General features: G+C 40.4%; 1 protein-coding gene across 3 annotated transcripts in view; it reads left to right on the top strand.

The window, feature by feature from the left end:
- The window catches only part of OGDHL (oxoglutarate dehydrogenase L), a 118,419-nt gene that overhangs the window by 32,752 nt on the left and 61,418 nt on the right, over positions 1-24,249 (top strand). For all 3 annotated transcript variants that reach the window (XM_050959087.1, XM_050959086.1, XM_050959088.1), the window contains exons 4-7: positions 6,112-6,214; positions 14,637-14,752; positions 16,721-16,875; positions 23,350-23,496. In XM_050959087.1, the coding sequence (XP_050815044.1) occupies positions 6,112-6,214; positions 14,637-14,752; positions 16,721-16,875; positions 23,350-23,496 (521 nt within the window). The remainder of the gene's footprint in view (positions 1-6,111; positions 6,215-14,636; positions 14,753-16,720; positions 16,876-23,349; positions 23,497-24,249) is intronic.

Raw genomic sequence — 24,249 nt, 5'->3', positions numbered from 1 at the left:
GTGGTCTGTAGAATGAAATATTTTCTTATGAAACGGTCTGCAAAACAGAACAGTTGGGGAAACCCCCTGATTTTGAAGGCATAGAGTCAATTAAGCTTAAATTGGTTTATTGGACTTGTTGGAATTTTCCTTAATAGATTGAGGAGGAAACCAATATTTGACAGCATTAAAACACCTTTGAAAAGAATTCCCTTCTGTGCATTCACCCTTGTCCTAGTATGTAAAGTATTAACTCATTTCACAACACATTGTAAATTTGTATGCATTATTCTTCACATAGCATTCTCACAATTTTTTTCCTACTTCAATAATTTAGCTTATTTTTAGTATTAATATTAAAAACCAGGAACACTATCAGACTTGTGATTTACATGCATCCCTAAAAATAATGGTCTTCAAATTATTTGGCCAAGAGTGGCAAATATTATTCAAATGATAAATCTAAGTGTGGTGCAGAAGTACTTCTTTTGACATTTACTGTCACTGAATGTAATAATTAAATATTTTTTAGCCAGATGGCTTTTTGTGAGACTTTTACTGTTATGTCTCACATGATTTATGTTATGTTATCTTGGAATAGTTATCTGTTACAGAGATTAATTAACAGAAGATATTGAAAGTGTTAATATCCATAGAAAATTATTTCCCTTTGCTTTTTATTATTTCCCTTTTTCCTGAGTTTGTGCAGTTGATGAGGATAAAACCTGGAAATGACAGAAAATAAAAATAATACCCAATGGAAATATATTGAGAGGCTCAATCTTGCAAGCTCTACCTACAGGGAATATTGCTTACTACCATGAGTTCAGATGAGATTACTTGCAGTAATAAGTATTAGGTTTCGGTCAGAAATGTTTGCTGGATTGGGCCCTGAAGTTGAAATCCTGGTCTTAATCAGTGAATTTTATCACTTACTTTAGTGAGATCAGGATATTAGAGTATTACCCTACCATGTGAGAGACCAGCATGAGTTTGTAGATGTCATCCCAGCCCAGAGGAGGATGGATATGCTCCATGGTGAAGGAGGGAAGGGAACACTGTTGAGCTGGGAAATTGCTGTATTCATCTAACTGATTCAGCTGAAAGCACTGGCATCTCCTTGCTTTCAGGAAGTCAGAATCAAAGGGCAGGGAGAGGGATAGCAGAAACTGAAATTTTCAGTTTGTGTCCAAACACTATCTCATGAAAACTGGGCACAAAAGGGCACATTTTTCTTTTTTGCCCCATTTTAGCTGATTACAAGAGGATTTCTCTTAATTTACTTTTAAATGGCTCTGGTGAGAACTAAAAATATTTTAAAACATCTTGTACATCTAAAAATGTACATTTTCCCCCTGTTTTATTAGTGGGAGTCCTAGTCAGTTGTGTTCCTGTTTAGAAAGGGTATAATGGACTTTCACCTTCTTGTTCAGTTTTCAGCAAAGCCTTTAAAAGTGGCAGTCTTGCTGCACTTCATGCATTCCTTGCTTTGAAAGCCTTCTTTCACCTTTTAACTTAATCTAAAATACTACCAGAATAATAAGCAATTTAGTGTAACGTCATCCTTGCTGGATCTTCAATAGCAGAGATTAAACCTGGGACCTCTGTTCATAAAAGCATGAATCTTTACTGCCTGAGCTAGAAGACTTAGCTCTGTTAGCTCAAAGGCAGTAGCATATTCAAGAACTTCCCATGTGGTCCAGTGACTAGAGAGGGACTGCGTAAGCATAATTTACAATTAACTTTTAATACATTTATTGACTCCTGCATCACTGTCCTAGTGACAACTTCCCAGCACCATTACCTCTTGTCCAAAGCCTAGAGGTGGGTTAGTCAGTAGCCAGTTGTTAATGGCTCTCATTTCAGACTGTGTCTGCTGAATTTCCACACCATTCTTTTGGGCTACTTTTTTTTCCCCTGAGAAACTCTATTGCATGCCATTGCCATAATTTTATGTGCGTAGGGTAGAGTTCAGGAACCTTAATATCCAACTTATTTTGTAGCGAGGGCATTTGTATATATATATTAAACATGGATATAAATAGTATTAATGTAAATGTTGATGTAGGAGAACTCTGTGCTATTCCATGGAGCTAGCCCTGGAGAGTGGGACTTCTCTTGAACGATGAGGGGAAAATGTAGTCTGTAAACTTGATTCCTGGGTGACAGATGTAATCAGCTCTACAATATACCGAATTTCTGCTGAACCCATGGGCAAGAATCCCAGGTTTGCTTGCAATAATTATGACTCTTTCACGTGGCAGTTTCCAGACTCTTGTGACTTGTCATATTTAATTTTAAAAATTAAACACAGCCTTGAAGCTCTCAGCCCTGATTAGTCCAACTGGTCATATAGGGATCAATTTGTCTTCCTTTTAGCTTCATTCATCATGGGCAATAATTAGAATTCTGGAATCAGAACATGTTTTTTCTATTATTTGGCTCTCTCTTGGGAAAGATGCATGAATAGGGACGAAGATTTTTAAAAAAATATTTTCTTCCACACTGCTGCAACGCTGAACCTGAATTCCCCTCCCCATTTGTATCTTGTAAACTAAATCAGTGTGAAGTAGCAATTGAAAAAAGAAAACGTATATGCTGTATCTAGCATTTTATATTGTAATATACAATGTTACTCTTTTGTGCTTTCAGTGAACCATGTGATCATCAAATAGACTTATGAATACTGAGCACTTCGTGTATGTGTATATATAGCTGCTGCAGAATGAAATGCTGAATTTTCCTTTCTGGAGTGTGGAGTTACCTCCACACTTCACATTTTTGAAAATGTGGCTGTATGCTAAAAAGATGTACATAAAATGGCACCATTTTAATTGTCAGATTCTGCTTTTTTTTTCAGAATTATAGCTGTTAGTGCTAGTGCCCCAAATGAGTTACTTTTACTACTTCTGTTAATGCTGCAGAACAAACACAGCTAAACACCAATGGAGCTGAAGATTCTGTTCCATCTTGAGCATCAACAGAATTGTTTGCTCAGTTCTAATCAAATACGCTTGTGTAACCATTGTGAACAATGAGGTTGCACAGATGTCAAGAGCATAATGTGATGTGTGGAACTTTTAATACTGGTGATAATGCATGACAACTCTGGCTTGATCAATGCTAAATTTACAAGACTGGCAATTGTAGAACCATGTGTTGTTTCTTTTCTTTGTAAACCAAGCACGTCATATGAAAAATAGATGCAAATGCAAAACTCCATGATGGCATTTTAACAGAGTAACTTTTAAGAGTACAACTGCATTTTAAGAAATGTCCACAGTTGCTACCTCTTACACTGAAATTCTAGTTCAGCCCTTGTTATAGTTTTATTTTCACTGAAGTTTAGGACACTAGTATATTGAATTAAATTGTAGTCAAGTGACTCATAATTTATCCATTAATTTAAAAAAATAAGCTGTGTGTGGAAGTTTTATATTAGTACCTGAAAAGGGAAATGAAGAGTGACAAATTACTATTATAAAATATACACATAGTTCCTTAAATTTGCCCAGAGCTTTATAGAACATAGATAAATTGTAATCTCTATCAGAAATTGCTGCTTATGTACAATTCAAAAATTAAACTGAAAGGTAGCAAGGTAGAGAGAACATAAGTTCTTTTGTCCCCAGTGTTGAGGTAAGTGTTAATAATAGAGATTATTGGGGCAGTACTCCTTATTTTCTGTTCATAGGGCACTACATTGTGAAATTTAACTTTAATGGGGTATGTGTCTCCAACTAAATATATAACCCAAATAAAAACCACAAAATAGAAGACCAAAAAAAAAAAGCCACCATAACTAAAGAATCCAGGGGAAAATGGTGGTTAAAGGCATATTTTAAAAATTAATAATTTGGTCTTACTGAGGGCAATAAAAAGGAGCATAAACTCTGGCAAGTCAAGTGTAGAAGTACAATAAGGCAGGCTAAAAAAGAATCAGAAAAGCGACTAGCTAAGAATGCAAAAAACTAACAGCAAATTTTTTTTACATCAGAAGCAGAAAGCCTGGCAGTCAGTGGGTCCACTGGACAATTGAGGTGCTGAAGGAGCACACAAGGAAGACAAGCCCATTGCAGAGAAACTAAATGAATTATTTGCATTGGTCTTCACTTTAGAGGAGCTGGGTGAGATTCTCATACCCAAGCTATTCTTTTTAGGTGACAGATATGAGGAACTGCACTAGATTGAGATATCAGTAGAGGAGGTTTTGGAATAACTTGATAAAATAAACAATAAGTCACTAGGACTAGAGGGTATTCACCTAAGAGTTCTGAAGGAACTCAAATATGAAATAGGTTACATACAACAGTTAGTAGTTCTGCTATCACTTAAATGAGCCTGAGTAACAGATGACTGGAGAGTAGCTAATGTAACACATGTTTTTAAAAACTGCTCTAGAGGCGATCCTGGCAATTACTTTTATTCTTTACTATAGTTTCAACCAGACACATAGGTGAACACGATGTGGTGGGGAAGAATCAACATGGCTTTGGTAAAAGGAAATTATGCCTCACCAATCTATTAGAATTTTTGAGGGTATCAACATGCGTGTGGACAAAGGTAATCCAGTTGATACAGTATACTTGGACTTTTAGAAAGCCTTCAACAAGTCCCTCGCCAAAAACTCTTAAGCACAGTAAGCAGACCTGAGATAAGAGGAAAGGTCCTCTCATGGATCAGTAACTGGTTAAGAGATACGAAATAAAGGGTAGGAATAATTGCTCAGTTTTCACAGTGGAGAGACATAAGCAGCGGGGTCCCCAAAGGAATTGTACTGGAACCTGTGCTGTTCAACGTATTCATAAATGCTCTGGAAAAAGAGGTGAACAGCAAAGTGGCAAAATTTGCAGACAACACAAATTTACTCGAGACAGTTAAGTAAAAAACTGATTGCAAAAAGTTACAAAGAGGATCTCACTAGACTAGGTGACTATGCAACAGATGAATTCAATGTTAAGTATAAAGTATTGCGCCTTCGAAAAATAATCCCAATTATACATAAAAAATGATGGAATCCAAATTAGCTATTATCACTCACAAAAGAAATATTAGTTATGGTGGATAGTTCCCTGAAAACATCCACTCAGTGTGCAGCAGCAATAAAAAATGCTAACCGAATGTAAGGAGCCCATTAGGAAAGAGATAATAAGACAGAAAATATCACAATTCTGCTATATGAATCCATGGTATGCCTGCTCCTTGAATACTGTATGAAGTTCTGGTCACCCCATCAAAAAAAAAATATTAAATTGGAAAAGGTGCAGAGGAGGGCAACAAAATGCTTAGGAGCATGGATCAGCTTCATACAAGGGGAAGGAAAAATACTGGGATTGTTCAGCTTAGAAAAAAAGATAACTAAGGAGGGATATGTTAGAGGTCTGTAAAATCTGAATGGTATGAAGAAAGTGAATAGAGAAGTGGTGTTTGCCCCTTCACAATAACACAAGAAGTAGGATCACCTGATGAAAATAATGGGCAGCAGGATCTAAAACAAATATAAGGAAGTACTTCCCACAATGCACAATCAACCTGTGGAACTCATTGCCATGGAATGTTATGAAGGCCAAAAGTATAAGTGGGTTCAAAAAAGAACTAGATAAGTTCATGGAGGATAGATCTATCAGTGGTTGTTAGCCAAGATGGTCAGGAACACAACCTCATGCACTGGATGTCCCTAAACCTCTAATTGCCAGAAACATCTGGCACTGGCCACTGACAACAGGAAACAGAGCAATGGGAAAGGAGGACAGAATGCATGGCAGACTGACTCTACAATTCAAATCTGCCCTTCCATAGGGAAATGCCTGCCTCAACTGTGACAAGAGCTGTGGATCAGGGATTGGTCTAATTAGTCACCTACAGATCCACCTGTGATAACTGGCTATCATTTTATGGGTGATAATCATCCTCGAACTCTGAGGGATTATTGACTACTACTGGGCTAGATGGACCATTGGTCTGGCCCGGTATGACTGTTCGTATGGTTTTTGTGTGTGTGATTCCATGAGTTATCTATATGTTGGGAGCACAAACATTGGCGAGTTCTCCCTTTTTACTGACTTGATTTATAATGATTTTTTTTGTCTTGGTGTATCTCTTCCCTCTTCCTACCTAATGGCACCCATTTAGATCCGTGGACATCATGTGGCTCAGCTGGATCCCCTAGGAATCTTGGACGCAGACTTGGATTCATTTGTTCCATCTGATTTAATCACTACTATTGATAAACTGGGTGAGAACCTCAGACTACTTTATATAAATCAATATGTTTGGCCAGAGGCATGTCTCGTGGTACAATGTATCCTCTGGAGAGAGTCACTAGGCAAGATAATTACAGCAACTGAGTGTTTTGTTTTTCTTAGTAGGACAACTATTGATTAGTGAAATGTTCCTCTAACCTTGTGTATTATTTTATGATAAATCACTGTGACTTTGCTTTGATTGCGATATGTTTTATGTGAATCTAACCATTGACGACTCCTTAAGGAAATTTGAAAATAGAGCATTCGCTCATTCTTGCGCTACCTATTTGTGGAAGCAGCTGTAGCTCATTGTTCCAAGCTTGGGGAGATCAAGCATGCTTTTAGAACATTAGGGAATAGAGTGTGGATTGGCTGATGAGATGGTAATATATAATGTGAATTTGGCCATTTGAACAGATATATTGCAAGAGGATGGCTAAATCATTCCAGTGAAGCTTCTTCCTTTGCAGCTGGTTGCCACTGCATGGTATTTAGTTGGAACTTTTATGATGGAGGGATATGGGGGACAAAAGAATTAAGAACAAGTGCATAGTAAATGAACAGTTACACAATGCCCATGGTATCTTCCTGCTGTATTAAAAGGATATGAAACAATCATACACAGTGCATGGTTCTGGTCCACATCTAAAGCGAGTAATAGATATAGACATTTCCATAATTGCACATCACTCTGGTTTGAGTGCTATGTGGCGGAGATCTTAATTGTCAACTGAATCAAAGTCAAAATGCATCCTATTTGTTGTCACATAAGGGCTAGTTTCTAATAATTATTTTTAGTCTTATGGTCTTATTATTATGACTTAGATATTTCCAAAAAACATATTGGCCTGAAGAGTAATATTATAAACATGCTAAAATCTTAATACAATAGTTCAGTGATTGATAGTTTTTCCTGTTCCTTAATACTTCTGTGGAATAGCAGACTACATTTTCATGAATGAATCTTTTTGTGAATGATACAGGCGCTACATATTTTTAAAAATAGTTTTGATATAAGTTCTCTGAATAAATGAAGAGATGCCCAAACTAGTGTCTTACCCTCTTAATATGTATCCCATCTTCTTTTCTTAACTGGAAGAATCTGTCCAAGCTATATAAGAAGAAAAATAGGGATTGTAAAATTTTGAACACTGATTGTAAATCTCAGTCTTGCAGTCATCACTTAACAGTGTCTTAAAGCAGTGGTTCTCAAACTTTTTAGCAACTCAAGGACCCCCATTTTGATTTACAATTTTTCACAGACTCCCCCTGCCCCCAAAGCCACTGCTCAGCCCCGGGCCGTGCCCCTCCTCTTCCCTGCCTCTTTCTGCCCCTTCCCCCTGTGAGCGTGCCCCATCCCTGCTCTTCCCCCTCCCTCCCAGTGCCTCCTGCATGCCAGTGAATAGCTGTTCAGCGGTGTGTAGGAGGCACTGGGAGGGAGGGGGAGGAGTTGGTCAGTGGGGCCAGCAGCCCTGGATTTGACTCCCTGACTTGGACTCCAGCTTGAGAAATCCTGTCTTAGAGGAATAATGCAGTGAGTCCTCGTTCTCCAGGAATTGCTTTAGTTTTCTTAGATTGCATCTGTTTCAGAGATGAAGCAACATGATCAATATAGTAGCCAATGTTTTGAAAAGATAAGATAAAGAAATGTTAGAATAAAGAGCACCTGCTAAAAAAGATCTACTAACATTGGAGCCTAAAATCTATCTCCTTAGTTGTCTTAAAGATAGATATGTAAGTTGAATTTAATATCTGATCTTTCTGTTTTTGTATGGGAAAATTTGGACAGGAGATCAAATATGGTGCAAAGAGTGGATAAGCAGCATTCTAACAATCTCTACTTTATTTTACATCTGTAATCCTCTTGGCCCTACTGCCTTTCCCAGATCTGGTGATCAGGATAGATGAGGCTCTCAGCTTCCTTCTATGATATAAAATCGATATAGCTCTCCAGCCTATAAAGTAAAGAGATATTTACACAGAGCATTGATTCTTTCTCCCTCTCCCTTTGGATCCTTAATTTGAATGAAATGACAATGGACGCTTACTGATTTTTGATTTGCTTTTAATAATTTTATTTTCAAATACTAACATTCTGCAAGTAGGGTTGATGAATTAAATCCTTGTGAGTTAAACAAGGTAGAAATAATATGTCAAGCAGCCTGAAGACAGATGAAACTTGAAATTGCATGTTTTAACACCCCCCCCCCACCACCTACCCTCAGTACCGTGGTGGTTTCTCTACTGTCATCAATGCTGTCTGTAGTAAAAGTCCTTACTAGTTTCTTATATTGTCTCAGAAAAACAACGAACAAGCGTAACTCAAGGCCTTGGTGGAGAATATTCAGTGCCTCAACATTGTTCTTTCCCCAAATGGGAGCTGCTGTTTTGGAAAGGGGGACTCTCCCACAAATGGGGACATACTTGTGTGCATGAGTTGGGAAGTACCTTATTTTCCTCTAGTTGGGAAAGGGAGCTAATCTTTGTAAGGAGTGTAGGCCAATAGCAGACTTTCCTCTTCTAGCCCATCATGTCTTTGGAGGAGAGCAGGGTTTCCTGGTGCTGCTGTCTTCAAGTGTGGGGGGAGAGCTGGCCATCATTGGCCTGCCCACAAAACTTCTAAAGGAGAACCATGCAGTGCACATTCCCAACTCCTTTATCTTCTTTCTTACACTTTATATCTCTCCCCCTCTCTTTTTTATTTTTTTATTTTTAATATTTTTAAAGTGACCCATGTAGCTTAGGGAGAGGAAGAGAAGCAGATGGCATTAAATTGGTTAGAGTGGTGTGCAGGAGGAATGCTGCTAGCCAGCGATATCCCTTAGCTCTGCACTCCAAAGGCCTGTTAGATAAAATCCAGTAGTATTCTAGGGTAATGAGAGCAAACAGATAGTTCAGATTTTTTTTATTAGATCTAAAGAATAGTACCCAGTTCTAGCTTTCTTAGTCATGCATGAAACAGTGTCAGATTCATTCTGGTTAACCAAACCTTTTGTCACGTGTCCAGTCATTACAGTCAAGCTATGAGCCTAAACTGTCAAAGGATTTCTATTCTCTCTGGGTGATGCATTTTCCCTGACTTTACCTTTTGCTTCCCTCTTTTAAGTTTGTGTGTGCATGTCTGTCTGTGTGTTGCTATTGGGAGATGAAGTTTTTTTTCTCTCTTATAGTCCCTTTTGCTACCTGGGATGGCAGCAAGAGACTTGAGGGCACTTCATAAAGGCCTGCACCTGCCCTGCACAGAGCTTTGCTGTGCAGTGACAAGTGCAGCGCTGTTATGAAAGCTTTGTGAGGAAGCAGAACTGGATTGTGTTTAAAGCCCAAAATGTCATGTAATATGTAAAGCTAACTGAGATGAGTCCCCAAAACAGAGACACTCCCAGTTTTCTGGGTGATATGATCATCTTGTGAGGGTGAGAGCCTTTCCTTTCAGAACAGGGAAAGAGACAGGTACTGATCTTTTTAAAATGGGTCTGTCTTTAATAATGAAAAATTAAAAAGAAGAGCAGGAAGGCAAAAAATCATGTCTGTCTTGCTGAAATCCATCAAGAAACCTGGTGCAATAGTGGTGCAATACTGGTGCAATGCATCCATCATGTGGGAGTTAGTGTTGCAGAGAACTCAAGTTCCATTTCCTCCACCAAAGCAATGATTAATGCTAGTGGTGTAAGTAACCATCTGGAGAAAGAAATGGACATGACTTTAACTTCAGTGGAAAAAATATTTGCAGTAGGTTTTCTTTCTTCATTCTTGTGCCACTGTATAAATGAAAAATAAATCCTACAGTGACAGGTCTGGGTGGAAGTTACATTATGTAGAAAGCCCTTTTTTCTGCTTCATTCAGTCTAACTATCTCTAGCCCTCATGGGTCATGAGATTATTGGACTTGAAACCAATTATTGGTCCAGGGTTGAATATTGTCCATCCTGGGCCTTAGGTGCTTGTAATTTCTGTGTATAAATTTCGTATGCTGGATCAAGGCAGGAAATAGTTCATGCACTCTTTTAAAAACATGGTAACTGTTTGATTTTGCTTGGATGTTTGGAGTGTTAGAACAAGTCTTAAGGGGATGGATTAATGGGCAGAGTATGGATGAGGGAGTCAAAGCTACATATTAAATGCAGGTTATTACATGGCTCTTGCTGCCTCTCATGGCAGGTGTGTCAGTATAATCTCTGGTGTAGTTCCATAATTCCAGTGAGTTTGGCTCATTTTGTTTTTCCTCATTTGATCATCATCTTTAAGGAAATTCATTTGGTCTGGATCAGTTTTTCAGATTTGCTTGGCCAAAGGTTGTGTGTATATGTACTCTTTAACTTGGACTCATTTATGCCGCTTATGTGCCTTTTATTAGAGAATTTTGGAAGTTGGCTGTGTAATCACTTTCTTAAAAAGGGTTAGTCAGAACTCATGGGGTGACCCAAGCATGGAGGATGCCAAAATACCTGCAGCCCTGCAAAGGTGTTTTTGTTAAGCTTCTCCAGGGGAGCATGATTTCTTCTAGAGCAGAAAAAGCTGAAGAAACTCCATTCTTAGTCCTTGGGGAGGCTCTCTTATCTGAGTCTACTCTCTTGTATAAGCAAAATAATTATGATATGCTAGGAGCTGAGGAGTAATAATGTCTGTTTTATTCAATTAATATAAAATTTAAAAAAAATAGGTAATTTAAATTTAAAATACTTGCATCACTGTATGCTATGTGCAATCTGCTACTCCTGATTATGGTACCTGTTAGAAATGCGAGACACAAAAAGCAGCTGTCGCTGGGGAGGGGCTGTTGTCACAGGGATTTTGGGAAAAGAGTAGGGTTTCAACCTAAAACAGAGGTGGCAGAAATACTTAGTGTCAGCTAATAATGCTTGGGATATGGAGCGTTGACCTACCAGGGGGTGGTCTATATCTTTTGTGATGTTAATCACAGACTAGATAACTGTAGAGGTGACTTGACTGACCAGTCTCTGGTGGCTTTATGTGAGAGCTCAATACTCGAGCAAGGTGAAGAAGGTGCATTACATGCATTGTAAGTGGCACAGATTAGTGGCTTCACGGGTGTCATGCTAGTAACTAGCCTTATGCGGGTCAAGGAGCCATTCTGTGATTCCTTCTTGGTAAAATGACACACGTTGCCTTGAGGGGGGTTTTTCCCCCTCTTGGTATGATTTCATTTCTCCTCTTGGTTGTTTTATATTTTCTGTAAAAGGAAAGGCACTCAGGATTCCAGCTGTATTATCTTCATTGTGAAAAATAGTCTGCACTTTAATCAAAAGTGAGAGGTCTTTATTTTCTCTAATATGAGGCACTATCAGAACCCTGATGAATTTGGCTCACAGACACATGCATTGCATGTGAGAGATTAGTTTATGTTCTCATTCGCAGCCTACTGGGAAGAGAGATGGCAGGGAAAGCACAAAAGTCCTTCAGGGCAGTGGTTCTGAACCAAGGGTCTGGCACCCCCTGGGGGGCCGTGAGCAGGTGTCAGGGGGTCTGCCAAGCAGGGCCAGTTTTAGACTCTGGGGCCCAGGGCAGAAAGCCAAAGCCTCACTGCATGGGGCTGAAGCCTGAAGCTCTGAGCCCCACCATCTAGGGCTGAAGCCTGAGCAATGTAACTTCGCAGGGGCCCCTGTGGCATGTGGCCCTGGGCAGTTGCCCTTCTTGCTACCCTCAAACACAGGTCCTGGCTTTTGTATGCAGAAAAACAGTTGTGACCTAGGTGGGGAGTGGAGTTTTTATAGCATGTTGGGGCTGGAGGAGGGCTTCAGAAAGAGAGGTTAAGAACTCCTGCTTCAGGGAATCCAGCGCATACACGAACCTTTAGCATGACTTTGAGCACAAGTTCAATGCAGACCTTTGGCATGGCTTCTCTAAACCTCAGAAATAATGCTACGTGAAATCCTGGGCATCCTGAAAAACTATCAGGAGTGTGACATCACATGAAAAAGAAACTAGATGCTTGCACTGTGAATCAGGAAGGGATGGCATGTTTATAAGTGATGGTGGCATGTAAGCGTGTGTCTGGTGAGATGTATATGAATGTTAGCAGAAAAAGGAAGTTGGAGTGTGGATGATGGGATTCCCTGGCTCACTGCTAAGTATTCCCCAGTAGCTCGTGATAGACCAATAGGGAAACTTACCAATAGGGAAATAAGAGCCTCTAATGACCACGCAAGATACTTGAATATCGTGGCCAGTAATACATATCTCCTGTATGTAGAGTCCCATGCATCAGTTCCCTTTAGAAGTTATATTTACAATACAGCTAGTTGCAAGAACACATTTTGCAAAATACTAATGCCTAAAAATATCTTCAGTGAGGCTTAAGCTCAAAGGTCCCTATCCCTTTAAATCTGAAGTGATGCTGTAGTAAATATGCAGTGCTGAGGTAAAAGACATAGCTGTGCTATTTGTGCACACATCACTTCTATTACATGTTCCACTGTTTGCATGACAGCACACGAAAATCCTACTGAGTCGGAGAGTGAGTCAGCAAGGAAACAAATAAAAGTAAAGTTAGTGGCACTGCGTTCTCTGCTTTATTGTCACAGACTCAGAACTAAATCTCCTAAGTACTAGTAAATTGAACTGATTCAATTCTGTGTGTCTGTATATGTGCCTTTTTCAAATTTAAAGTGAAAAATGAAGTGCTATTTATCTACAATTACCATTTTTACTTATTTTAAATGAAAAGATTACATATTGGTAATACCATGCAACAGTGTCAGTTCACTGGTATTGTTTAGTACACTGAGTTCCATAGTGGTTTGGCCTTTAAATTGCTTAATTCTCTTCCCCCTTCTAGAATTTGAATATTGATCCCTTTTTTCTTTCCTTGTTAACTCTTAGATCTCTCGGTATTATTCAGGCTGTCAGTCAATGAATGCTAAAGTACTTGCTTACAGTATGTGTTCAATCTGTAATGGGTTAAGATTGTTTCCTCATGCAGAACCTTCACCATGTACTTTGAGCCATGCTGTGATGCTTGTTGGTCTTGTACATACCTCATTTCTTGGAACTGCAAAAGATAGGTTAAAGATTGGCAGAAACTGATTTCTTGGCCTCGGCAGATTCAGAGATCCCTAAATCAAGGATGGAGATGATGCATTCTTTTCACAGTACCTGGCCTTCAGAGAAACTGATTTATGTACCATCTGGTTCAAATCTGAAGTTATTGGTAGGACTTCTGTTACTAATAGCAAAGCCAGGGTCAATTTCACCTCCTAACATTAAAATGAGACCCTAAGATTTTTTCCCCCTGTGGGCTTCCAGGTCAAATGTAACATAGATAAGCTGTTTGATGGCAAGTATAAAATAAATTGGAAATCTCAGTGAATATCCCTATCTTGTAAACTAATTGGCATTCTAGTTGGCAGTCTCAAAAGCCAAGGACTGAACGTGTGTTTAATGCAATTATAGCTCAGCTTCTGTTGCATCTCTGATTAAACACGTATGTTGTTCCTTCAATCTGGATTTTCTTCAGTCTGTGTAATTACTTCTGATTTTTGCTGCTGCTGCTATTATTAGGCAATGGGGACAGTAATTTATTGTATTGCCCAGTGGTTGTATAAAAGCATTCTATTGGCCAAAAGGCTGCTAATTATTTTATTTGTTATTATTATCTTACTTATAGACTTTCTAATTTTTATACTTTTAGGTTGTAGGAAGAGTTTCAGGGAATACAAGTTCATGCACCTATCATTCTTTATAATCTTTTGAAAACAGAGATTTTAAGAGGAGAGTTGCCAGAAGTACCTGGAATGAACTCAAATATAATATGTATTTTTTTTGTTCCCCAAAATGCATTGGGCACAAAAAAAAAGTAGTAGTAAGGGAATTGTCCTGTCCCTCCCTGAAAAGCTTCCAGTTTAAATTTAGAAATTACACCAATGAGGATCATAAAGTAAAAATTTGTGAAGGTAGGACAAGGGTTATGGTTTGAGTTAACCTATGTATGCATCTTGAATCTGTTGAAAACTCTTTTCATGTATTGCCACATTTCATGGCAGAAGTGAGTTAAGATGAAATTAAAAAAACCCAAACCCTAAAGTAATAGGAACTTGGAACATAGTGAAGGTGCCATATTATTCCCCATGTTGAAATTTTTCTGTCACGTGCAGCCTTCCATTGGAATATTGTACCACTTGCTTGCATAGCAGGTACCAATCAATAGATGAAATTTGCACCTTCATCTAATAAATATCTTAAACTCTGCCAATGTGCTTGTTAAATATGGATTTCTCCAAATGTGTGGTGTGCATTACAATCTGGCAATTGAAAAGATTTTCACTTTTCCCCAAGGGTAAGGTGTGTTACAACCTGCTTAAACTTTCACAGTGTATTGTCTTGACCAGGACATTCTGCCGCTTTAGCTTGTGCTTTTTGTCTCCCCGCCCCCTCTCACCAATTGACACACTGTAGGGCTTTATGGTTTGCACGAATCTGACTTGGACAAGGTTTTTCGATTGCCTACAATCACCTTCATAGGAGGAGATGAGACTGCTCTTTCTTTACGAGAGATCATCAAGCGGCTGGAGGTCAGTGTGGCGATTTATCTTGTGTAACTGCTTTCATCCAGATGGAAGCGAGCTGCTGTTGTCAGTTTGTGTATTATGAAATTGGTCCATTCCACTTCAGTTGATAAGACACATAAGAGAACTTCAGATGGCATTAAAGGTGACCCTAGAGCAGTGGGTCTCAACCTGCAGCCCAATCAGCACAGAGCTGCAGCCCATGTGTCATCTCAAGGCCATACAGATAGTATTGGATGCAGCCCACATTATACATTGTGGGGTACAAAGGCAGCCCTCAATGGTGAATAGGTTGAGAACCACTGCCCTAGAGTTTCTATAAATGGTAGAAGCCGTCGGGATCATCTTTTTCAAATGCCCCAAATAATCAGAGTAATGGAGGAGGTGCTGGTGGGCCATGCAGCACAATACTAACATAGGCCCTATTCCTGCAAAGGGATCATGCTAGCCGATCGCTTTGCAGGATAAGGGCCCTTAAAACATTCCTGTGTGTTTTCTTTGGGTCTGTCGGAAACAAACTCCTTGTAGGCCACTAGCTTCCGTTCCATACATTTCCCCAGGATGCATTATGAGCTTGATCCTGCATCCTTGACATCAGTGTGACTCTTTCCTGTGTAATGACTTTGGGATTGGACCCTAAACTCACCTCAATATAGATTGGAAACGGCTTGTATGATAGTAGCTTTCCCCCCAACTCTTGCATAGTTATGTTTTTTTCCCAATAGCTGATGTAATTATGCCGTATGAATTCAGTGAAACTCAAAATGGTTAACAAAATAATGCAGGAAGAACCCAGAACGAGAAAGGAGAACATTAGAAATGAATCAGTACAGTGTCTGATCTTGCTGAATGCTCCTATGAAGTACTGAATGCTCTCACCACTGGCTCTTCAGCACTTTGCAGGATCGGACTCATAGCACATACAGGGGCACTGTAGGGGATCCATGGTCATCTTCTACATTGCAGACTTAGCATGTATCTTTTCAGTTTGCTTTCTGCCTGACTGTCTTATCTCCCAGCTATTTATGTGGCAATTTTAAAAGTGCCAGGCTTTTTTTTATCTATTTGTATATCACATGCTCATAAAACAAAACATGCTATAAAATTAAAAAAAAAATCATTTTAATTGCAGAAATTTGGATTGGCTTTGTCAACATTATCACAATCAGACTCTCTTGTATATTTGAGTTTGGTGCTTTTTTCCCTGTAAAAATCTCTGTATTTGGTGCTCCTATTCACTTCTTTTATGTATAATATATCTGTCCAGTGAACATTTCCTCTAAAATAAATAATAAAAAACTTATAAGTATACACAATGACGAACTAAGGAGTTACTCCCAAAATATGTTGATTTTTTTCCATTATTAAAGACAAAATTAGATTACTTCCCTTACCCTCTCAGTGTAGTTGGAAATCTGAAACTGATTCCTAGCCTTTTAAGAATCGACAGCTATCAAACAATTTGCATGGGACTTCATAAATATCTTTCACTGTCTTTAGTACTTGATTTCAGGTGATTTTTTTTTAAACCATTTGGATACATTTTGATAACCAATTTGAATTTTTTCCTGGAACATCCAAAGCAATGACTATGATCTGTCTATAATTTTTTTTGTCAGTTAGATGAACTTCATTGATTAGTTTAGAGCATATATATTGACCTACTTTTAATGGTTATTACCAGATGAGAAAAATCTTCCAGATTCCAAGTGACTGAAATATTAGTTTCTGTGGTGAAAGTTTGTGGGGCTTGGGAACAGGCAAATTCAGGATTTAGTAGAAGAACCAAATTGCTTACAGCCCCTAGAAAGAATTAATACAAAAGGAAAGGAAATCACAGTTTAATACAGGGAGATGGTGGGAATGATAATGTAAATAAACTATTTGCTTTATTTTTAAAATACCTGTCCTACTTCTCCCAATCCATGAACTCCCAAAGTTGTAAGTTTCTGGACTTCATATTTCACCTCCTAGAATACGTACTGTCAGCACATTGGACTGGAATTCATGTTCATCAATGACGTGGAGCAATGCCAGTGGATCCGGCAGAAGTTTGAAACTCCTGGTGTCATGAAGTTTACAAATGAGGAAAAACGGACATTGTTAGCTAGGCTGGTGCGCTCCATGAGGTATGTTGGGGTTTGTCTGGCAACATTTTGTTTTCTATTTCTTTTGAGGGGAGGAAAGGATAGATCACGTTCTTGGGTATTTCCATGGCTTTTGAGACACAGTTAGCAGCAGATTCACTGGTTTGGAGATTTGAGCAAATGTTTTAATAAACCACTCCATATAAGTAGTTTAGAGTTCTTTTCAGACAAACTATGAAGAGTGGCTTTGAATGTGGTTGCTGAGGTTTCCCAGCCAGTCTTACCTTCTAAAGTACCTGATTGTCCACGATACTCTGTGTACTTTTCCTCACTCTGGTGCCCCAAAACTGAAAAGCCATTGTAACTGGCCCTCTCAGAATTTCCCTGGTGTGAGGAGAATCCCCAGGTGGTGTGTAGAGTAGACGTTTTCATCCTGTATTGGACATAAGTGGCATGGCCAGGTTATCCCTGCAACCAACTGATGCTCTACTTCCAGAATGGCCCCTGGGGTCAGAACAACCAGACATAACTTAGCTCAGTGTTTTTCAAACTGTGGGTCGCAACCCAGTACTGGATCGCGGCATGTAAGGCACTGGGTCACCTTGCTCTGGTCAGCACTACTGACTGGGATGTTGAAAGTACTGTTGGCAGTGCTGCCCAGCTAAGGCAGGCTAGTACCTACCTTTTCCAACACCGTGCTGTGCCCCAGAAGCAGTTAGCAGCAGGTCTGGCTTCTAGGCAGGGGGGCCATGGGGCTCCATGTGCTGCCTCTACCCTGAGCACCAGCTAATGGGAGCTGGAGAGGCGGTGCCTGTGGGTGATGGTCACACAGAGCCACTTGTGCACCCTTGCCTAGAAGATAGACCTGCTGCTGGCCGCTTCTGGGATGCAGCGCAGTCCATGGTGCCAGGACAGGTGGGAAGCTTGCCTCTGCACCCCAGCTGCACTGCTGACCGGGAGCAACCAAAGGTAAGTCCATGCCCCAACCCTGTGCCCCAATCCCGTGCCCCAGCCCTGAGCCCCCCTCAAACCTGAACACTTTCTTGCACTCCAAACCCTCCATCCCCAGCCCCATCCGAGAGCCTGAACTCCAACCCAGAGCCCTGACCTCCTCCTACAGCCCTGCCCCAGCCCTGAGCACCCCCCAAGCCCAGAGCCCTCCAAACCCCTCAGCCCCACCCCAGAGTCTGCACCCCCAGACCAGAGCCCTGACCTCATCCTGCACGCCAAACCTCTTATCCCCGGCCCCACCCCAGAGCCTGCGCCCAGAGCTGTGACCTCCTCCTGCACCCCAACGCCCTGTCCCAGCCCAGAGCCCCCTCCCACACCCTGAACCCCTCATCCCCAGCCGCACCCCAGAGCCTGCACCCCCAGCCCAGAGTCCTGACCCCCTCCTGCAGCCCAATCCTTTGCCCCCAGCCCTGAGCCCCTCCCATACCCCAAATCCCTCATCCTCAGTTCCGTTGCGTCACGGGCATCTACAGTTTTCTTCAATTGGGTCCCCAGAAAAAAAGTTTGAAAACTAGGTTAGTGCACTTCCCAGGTTTCAGAAAGCTGTACCAGGAGAGAAAAGGATTTGGAAGCATAAAGGTAACTTAAAGGCATGTCTGTTTCGCCTCTTCTGAGCTACGGCAAATTCAGCTCTACCATGGCACTGTGTCTGAACCCACAGATTTTTTTCATCTCCTGTCTGTTTAGTGATCTGAATTTTAAACAAGTTGAAGGAGGCATCTAGTTCCCAGTACACCGAAATCCACATCTCAACAATCACTCCCCCCATTGGCACCCATATTGACTGTCTCTGTGGCGAGGTCATAGAGTATGAAGGCCTCCCTACCTTCTTGCATGGGGAGCGAGGCTTGCTACCTGTTCTCTACATAGTTATCTACAGGACAGGACTTCATTTCTCAGTGCTGGCCATCTGGCATCTTTGACAAACGCTGCAGTCAGCACAAGATAGTGACACTGATTTAGAGAGTGATTAATGGGAATATGTTTCTTTACTAGATTCTTCCCCCCCCCCCCAAAAAAAAAAAAAAAAAGAGAGAGAAAGGCAGTAGAAAATTGTTACAAATGAAGTTCTAACAGAAGGTACTGAAGTTTTTGTCACTGTCTGTGGTGTTTGGCAATATTTTCAGTTGGGGAGACAGCAGTGCATCATTCTTGTCCAATTTTAAATGTTAATGAAACAGAAAGGAATTTTAGTCAGACACTTAATAGTCAGGTGAACATGGCATTTGAGTGACGAGTTGTTAAACAACTTGTCTGTATGACGTTTCCTCATTTATCTTCCTGATGCAGAAATTTGCATTACCTCTGCCTGTGTAAGCTGTGGAGGGACCTAATTTTGACCAACAGGAAGGAGCCAAACACTTTACCAAATTTTGTTTTGTCTATGGAAAATCCAGAAAGAAGTATTTTAGATGAATTACTGTCCCAGCCAACTGTGGACACAATTCCTACTGAAAAAGGTTGAAAGTGCTAAATCCATTGCTGTGCAAAATCTGCTTCATACTCTTTGAGTTTGCAGTCTTGTAGCTTATCATGCTAAGAATCATTTTTTTAAAATGTTTATTCCTTCGCATGTTGCTAATATCACCTTAGATTTTAAAATTCAGTTTTAATAATCTAACATTTTGTTTACTGGTAGATGTAGAAATGGCACTTAACTCAATTTTTTATTTTAGAAAATATGTCCATTGTATATCTCTGGAGACTCTCACAAATGATAAACATAGGCAATGTTAGGCCCTGATTGTCCAGTCTGATTCATGTGGCCAGACTCTAATGGCTGCACACCGTCTGGTGGGATCAAGGCCTTTCTAGGCATGTCTGTCTCTCTCCCTCCCTGCTTCTCATATACAAGTCCCCATGTGTTTAGTTTCACAGTCTGGCAGGGAGGATGTGTAAATTTAATGAAAGCTGCTACTTTAAAAAAACAAACAAACAAATCACTGTGTGTGTGTGTGTGCGTGTGTGCGTGCGCGCGCGCAAGTAAAATATATTTGTGAAAGTTCAACCTGAATTTCAGCTAATTCAGGGAAAATTTTAGGTTATTAAAGTTTGTTTTGCATATATCTATATAATTATTGACGGGTTTTTTTTTCTTTGGTGAAATTTCAGCTTTAACAACCTTGGCCTGAATTAACTGCCATTGTCCCTTGAAGGGTGTTATGAGACTACCAAATTGATTGTTTGGGAAGTTTCTGACTTGGCTGGTTCAAATTATCCTGTGGACCTGGAGGTTACATCTAAGATGTCAGGCCCTAGGCAACATGTCCTTTTTCTCTTCTTCAGAATATTGACTAGTCAGAATCTGATCAAAATACTAATAAAGCCGTAGAACACCCTTCTAGTGGTGGTAACCAAGTCTTATGTTTCTTTAGATGTTACAGGCAGTCCTTGAGGTGAGGTGCACTGATACCTCCTATCCTGATACTATCCACATATGAGCATATTGGCCTCTTGAACCGCCACAAAGGATTTGTTTTTCCAAATGATATTTTAGAACCCAGATGTTACCAGGGGAAGGGGAAGAGAAAGCTTTTGTTCTTATTTGAGTGATTGCTCATGTCCATTCCATGTTAGACGTGCACGCACCGTGTGTACTGTGCTCAGAATTTTTTCCCGAAGTGGTATCCGTTGGGCTGTCTCTACCTCCTTCTGGTGCCACATGCTTATGCACCAGTATAAGTGGCACTATGACCCGCGCCCTCTCAGTTCCTTCTGACCGGCCATGACAATTGCTGGGACAACTCCTTGTGCTTTGGCAAGTCATTTATTTAGTGGTTTCTCTTCAGCATAGTTAATTAGTCTTCTCACATGAGATGTCCATTTGCTTCCTTAAAGGATTAGAGAGACTTTACCCTCAGATTCACAAACCAATTCTGCCATGGGACCTAAACCTGGTCCTGTCAAGACTCATGGGCCTTCCCTTTGAACCACTAGCATTGTGCTCTCTGCTGTATCTCTCCTGGAAGGTCGCTTTCCTGGTGGCGTTACCTCAGCCAGAAGAGTCTCCGAAATCAGAACCATTATGTCAGAACCGCTGTACATGGTATTCTTCCAGGACATGGTTCAACAGTGCTCCCACTCAGTATTTCTTTCAGAAGTAGTCTTGTGGTCCCATAGTAACCAGGCTATTTTCCTGCCAGTTTTCTTCCCAAAACTATGCAGGAATTCAGAGGAGCAGCATCTCCACTTGTTGGATGTTGCATGCCCTAGCCTTCTACACTGAGACGACCAAGCTTTTCTGTAAATCCACTCAGCTCTTCATGGTAATAGCAGATAGGATGAAAGGCCTACCTGTTTCAGCCTAGAGAATCTCATCCTGAATAATTTCTTGTATTCGTACATGCTACGAGCAGGCAGGCGTCCCAACTCCTGCCATCTTGACTGCCTACTCGACGAGAACTCAGGCCTCATCAGTGTTTCTGGCCCAAGACATCTGCAGAGCAGTGATCTGGTTGTCAGTGCGTGCCTTCTCCTCCCACTATGCCATCACCCAACAGGCTCGAGACAACACCTGAGAAAGCAGTATTGCAATCCTTATGTCCAGGAACTGCAAGCCTCTCTTCTTGGGTACTGCGCGTGAGTCATTTAACATGGAATGGAAATGAGCAATCACCCAAAGAAAAAAACGGTTACTAACCTTTCCGTAAGTGGTGTTCTTCAAGATGTGTTGCTCATATCCATTCCACAACCCACCTTCTGCCTCTCTGTCTGAGTTATCCAGCAAGAAGGAACCGAGAGGGTGAAGGGCCAGCAGTGCCCCTTATACCGGCACATAATCATGTGGCACCAGAGTATGCTAAAACCAGCCCAACATATACCACTGAGGAAAATTTCTGGTGACAGTGCATGCAGCGCATGCACACCTAACATGGAATGGACATGAGCAATGCATCTTGAAGAACAACAGTTATGGAAAGGTTAGTAACTTTTTTTTCCGTATTCTCGTGTGTGGATGAAGGGAGACAGGAAGGAGGAGACCCTTTTAATGTTATCTATTTGTGACTGTTCTATCGTATGCAAGGCTTTAATACATGGTGAACACAACTTATCAGCCTTGTCCATCTACTGCCTGCCCTCTCGTGAACATTTCTGACTTGCGTTTGGTAAGGACACTAGGATAACGAGCTATTTCTAAACATATATAACCAGAATCCCCCTGATGCAAGATATCCCAAGTGCAAGGTGTCACTTTGAAATGTTGAAAATGCTTCCAAAGTCAGTGGCAATGTGCTCTGGTAAATACACTTGCTAACTGGAAGGGGAGGGGGAAGTTACCCTGTGCACTACTGAGTTAACATCAAGCCCCAAGAGGATGGAAAATCGCAGATACAGCTGCCATTTTAATTCACCCATTGTCTAGAGGGCTTTTGCTTTCAAGGAGCCAGACCCTCTAATTTTTGTAAATCAGTGTGGTTCCATTGATTTTAATGGTGCTATCAAATTAACATCAGTTCAGGATCTGTCCATTGTTCTTAAGGTTCTACACTGCCTTAGATCTAAACTGTTGGGTGAGTTTAGGAGAATTTTCTGGCAACATTCCATTTCACTGCTGTTGTGGCTTTTATGTTTTAGATCAGAAGGAAGGTAATCTTCAGCATTATACTTGGAGATGTGTATTAATGGACATTGTGACATTATCAGGCCTTGCATTACACTGATGATGTAACCACTAACGTTATTTCATGGAGATTTATTTTTCTTTGTGTTCAATATCTTTAGGCTTTATAAATGATCCTTTCAGCGTTTGTTAAAAGCCTCTTTAACTGTGTGCAGTGCCTCTGGCCCTAACCCATTAAAAGATGGAACAACATAGAACTGTCAGTAAAGGACAGATTTTTATGTCTGTAGTTACTGATTCCTGAGGCATAGATTCCAGTGTAGCAGCTCTTGGCAAATTACCAACTGTTACATTACTTAGTCTCAGGAGCTGTGCCGCTGAATAGGGTTTCCAAGATTTCCTCTGGAATTACATGTTTTCTGCTGCAAGTTTTTATGCTGCCATTTCCCTGAATTATTTACTCATTGTTACATCCAGATGACATGGGACTTTCTTTTGTGTCCTCTTGGATCTGCAGGGTGGTGTACTCTTCTGACGTTCTGCCTGCTTGTGAGGCTTTCCCCTTCGTAGTCAGTGGGAACTTCATGCATGTAGGGAGCGCAGACTAGAAAAATCAAAATCTGACCTGAGATTTTTGCCGTAATTTCTATGGTTTGATTTTGTTCATCATAATATTTTCCAAGTGTCAGGATCAATTCACAAAGTGCTGGTGAGAACTTTTAAAGGTGGGTGGGAGAGAAAGAGATCCTTCCTCTTTTATAGACTTATTTTCCCCCAATAAAATTCATGCTCTGAGAAATATGAGTATGTATTGAGAAGTCTTCTCTAAAATTACAGTAGGCATCTTATGTTACTTCTCCAAATGCCCTTCAGTTGATTTTAAAAAAAATCACCATCTGATGCATTTTCTTAACTTGTTGCTTTTTTCTCCCTCTTTTGGCAAGATTTGAAGACTTCCTTGCCCGCAAGTGGTCCTCAGAGAAGCGCTTTGGTTTGGAAGGGTGTGAAGTAATGATTCCTGCTCTTAAAACCATCATTGACAAATCCAGCGAAATGGGGGTTGAATATGTAATAATGGGGATGCCTCACAGGTAACTGTTCATTTAAAATAAAAAAGGCAAATAATGGACTCAATTGCACAATATGGTATATGCTGCTTTAGGTTTCTGGCCACTTTTAGAGACTGGGAATACGGTGGTGTTAGGGAGGTTGGTAAAACAGGTTAGTTATCCCAGCTAAAAGATATATTGAGTATCAATATCACAGAATCCTAAGGGAGCTATCTCTCAGTGAGGGGCTAAAGCTTTCATCATGAGAGACTAGTCAAGTACCTGCTTTGAAATAGAAGTGAGTCTGACAGGCATTATACTTCATTCCCCACTGTGGAGAGCTTGGAATTGAGATGTGAGAAATTGGTACATCTTATCTATACTCTGGAAGTCATTACCAGGAATGGGGACACTATTGACGAATAAGATCTTAGGCAGGGGCAGAGTCATTTAAAAAGGGGAAATAAACATCCTTTTATTTCAAAAATGAGATGCACATTTGCTTGTGGGATTTCTTTGATTCCCAGGTTTCAATCTGCTACAGGTAGCAATAGAATCAACTTTGAAAACACTTTGGTATTGGGAACATAGCTGCTGAGCTGCTGATTTTTGTTAGGGTAGTCAGTTTTCTCATAAGTGGGAGAAAGGGTCCTTATAATTCAGGGAACCTTAAAAGAAGAGGTAGGAAAAATAAGCAAATGATATATTATATTCATCATAGTAGGAGAAAGGGTTCATAACTTCCATGCTATTTTCTCATAACCTTGTACTAAGAGCTATTTTTCATACTTGCAG

This window comes from Gopherus flavomarginatus, chromosome 6 (assembly GCF_025201925.1).
Source record: "Gopherus flavomarginatus isolate rGopFla2 chromosome 6, rGopFla2.mat.asm, whole genome shotgun sequence".
Lineage (NCBI taxonomy): Eukaryota > Metazoa > Chordata > Testudines > Testudinidae > Gopherus > Gopherus flavomarginatus.
The sequence above is the reverse complement of the archived record's forward strand: the minus strand, read 5'-3'. Positions and strand labels throughout refer to the sequence as shown.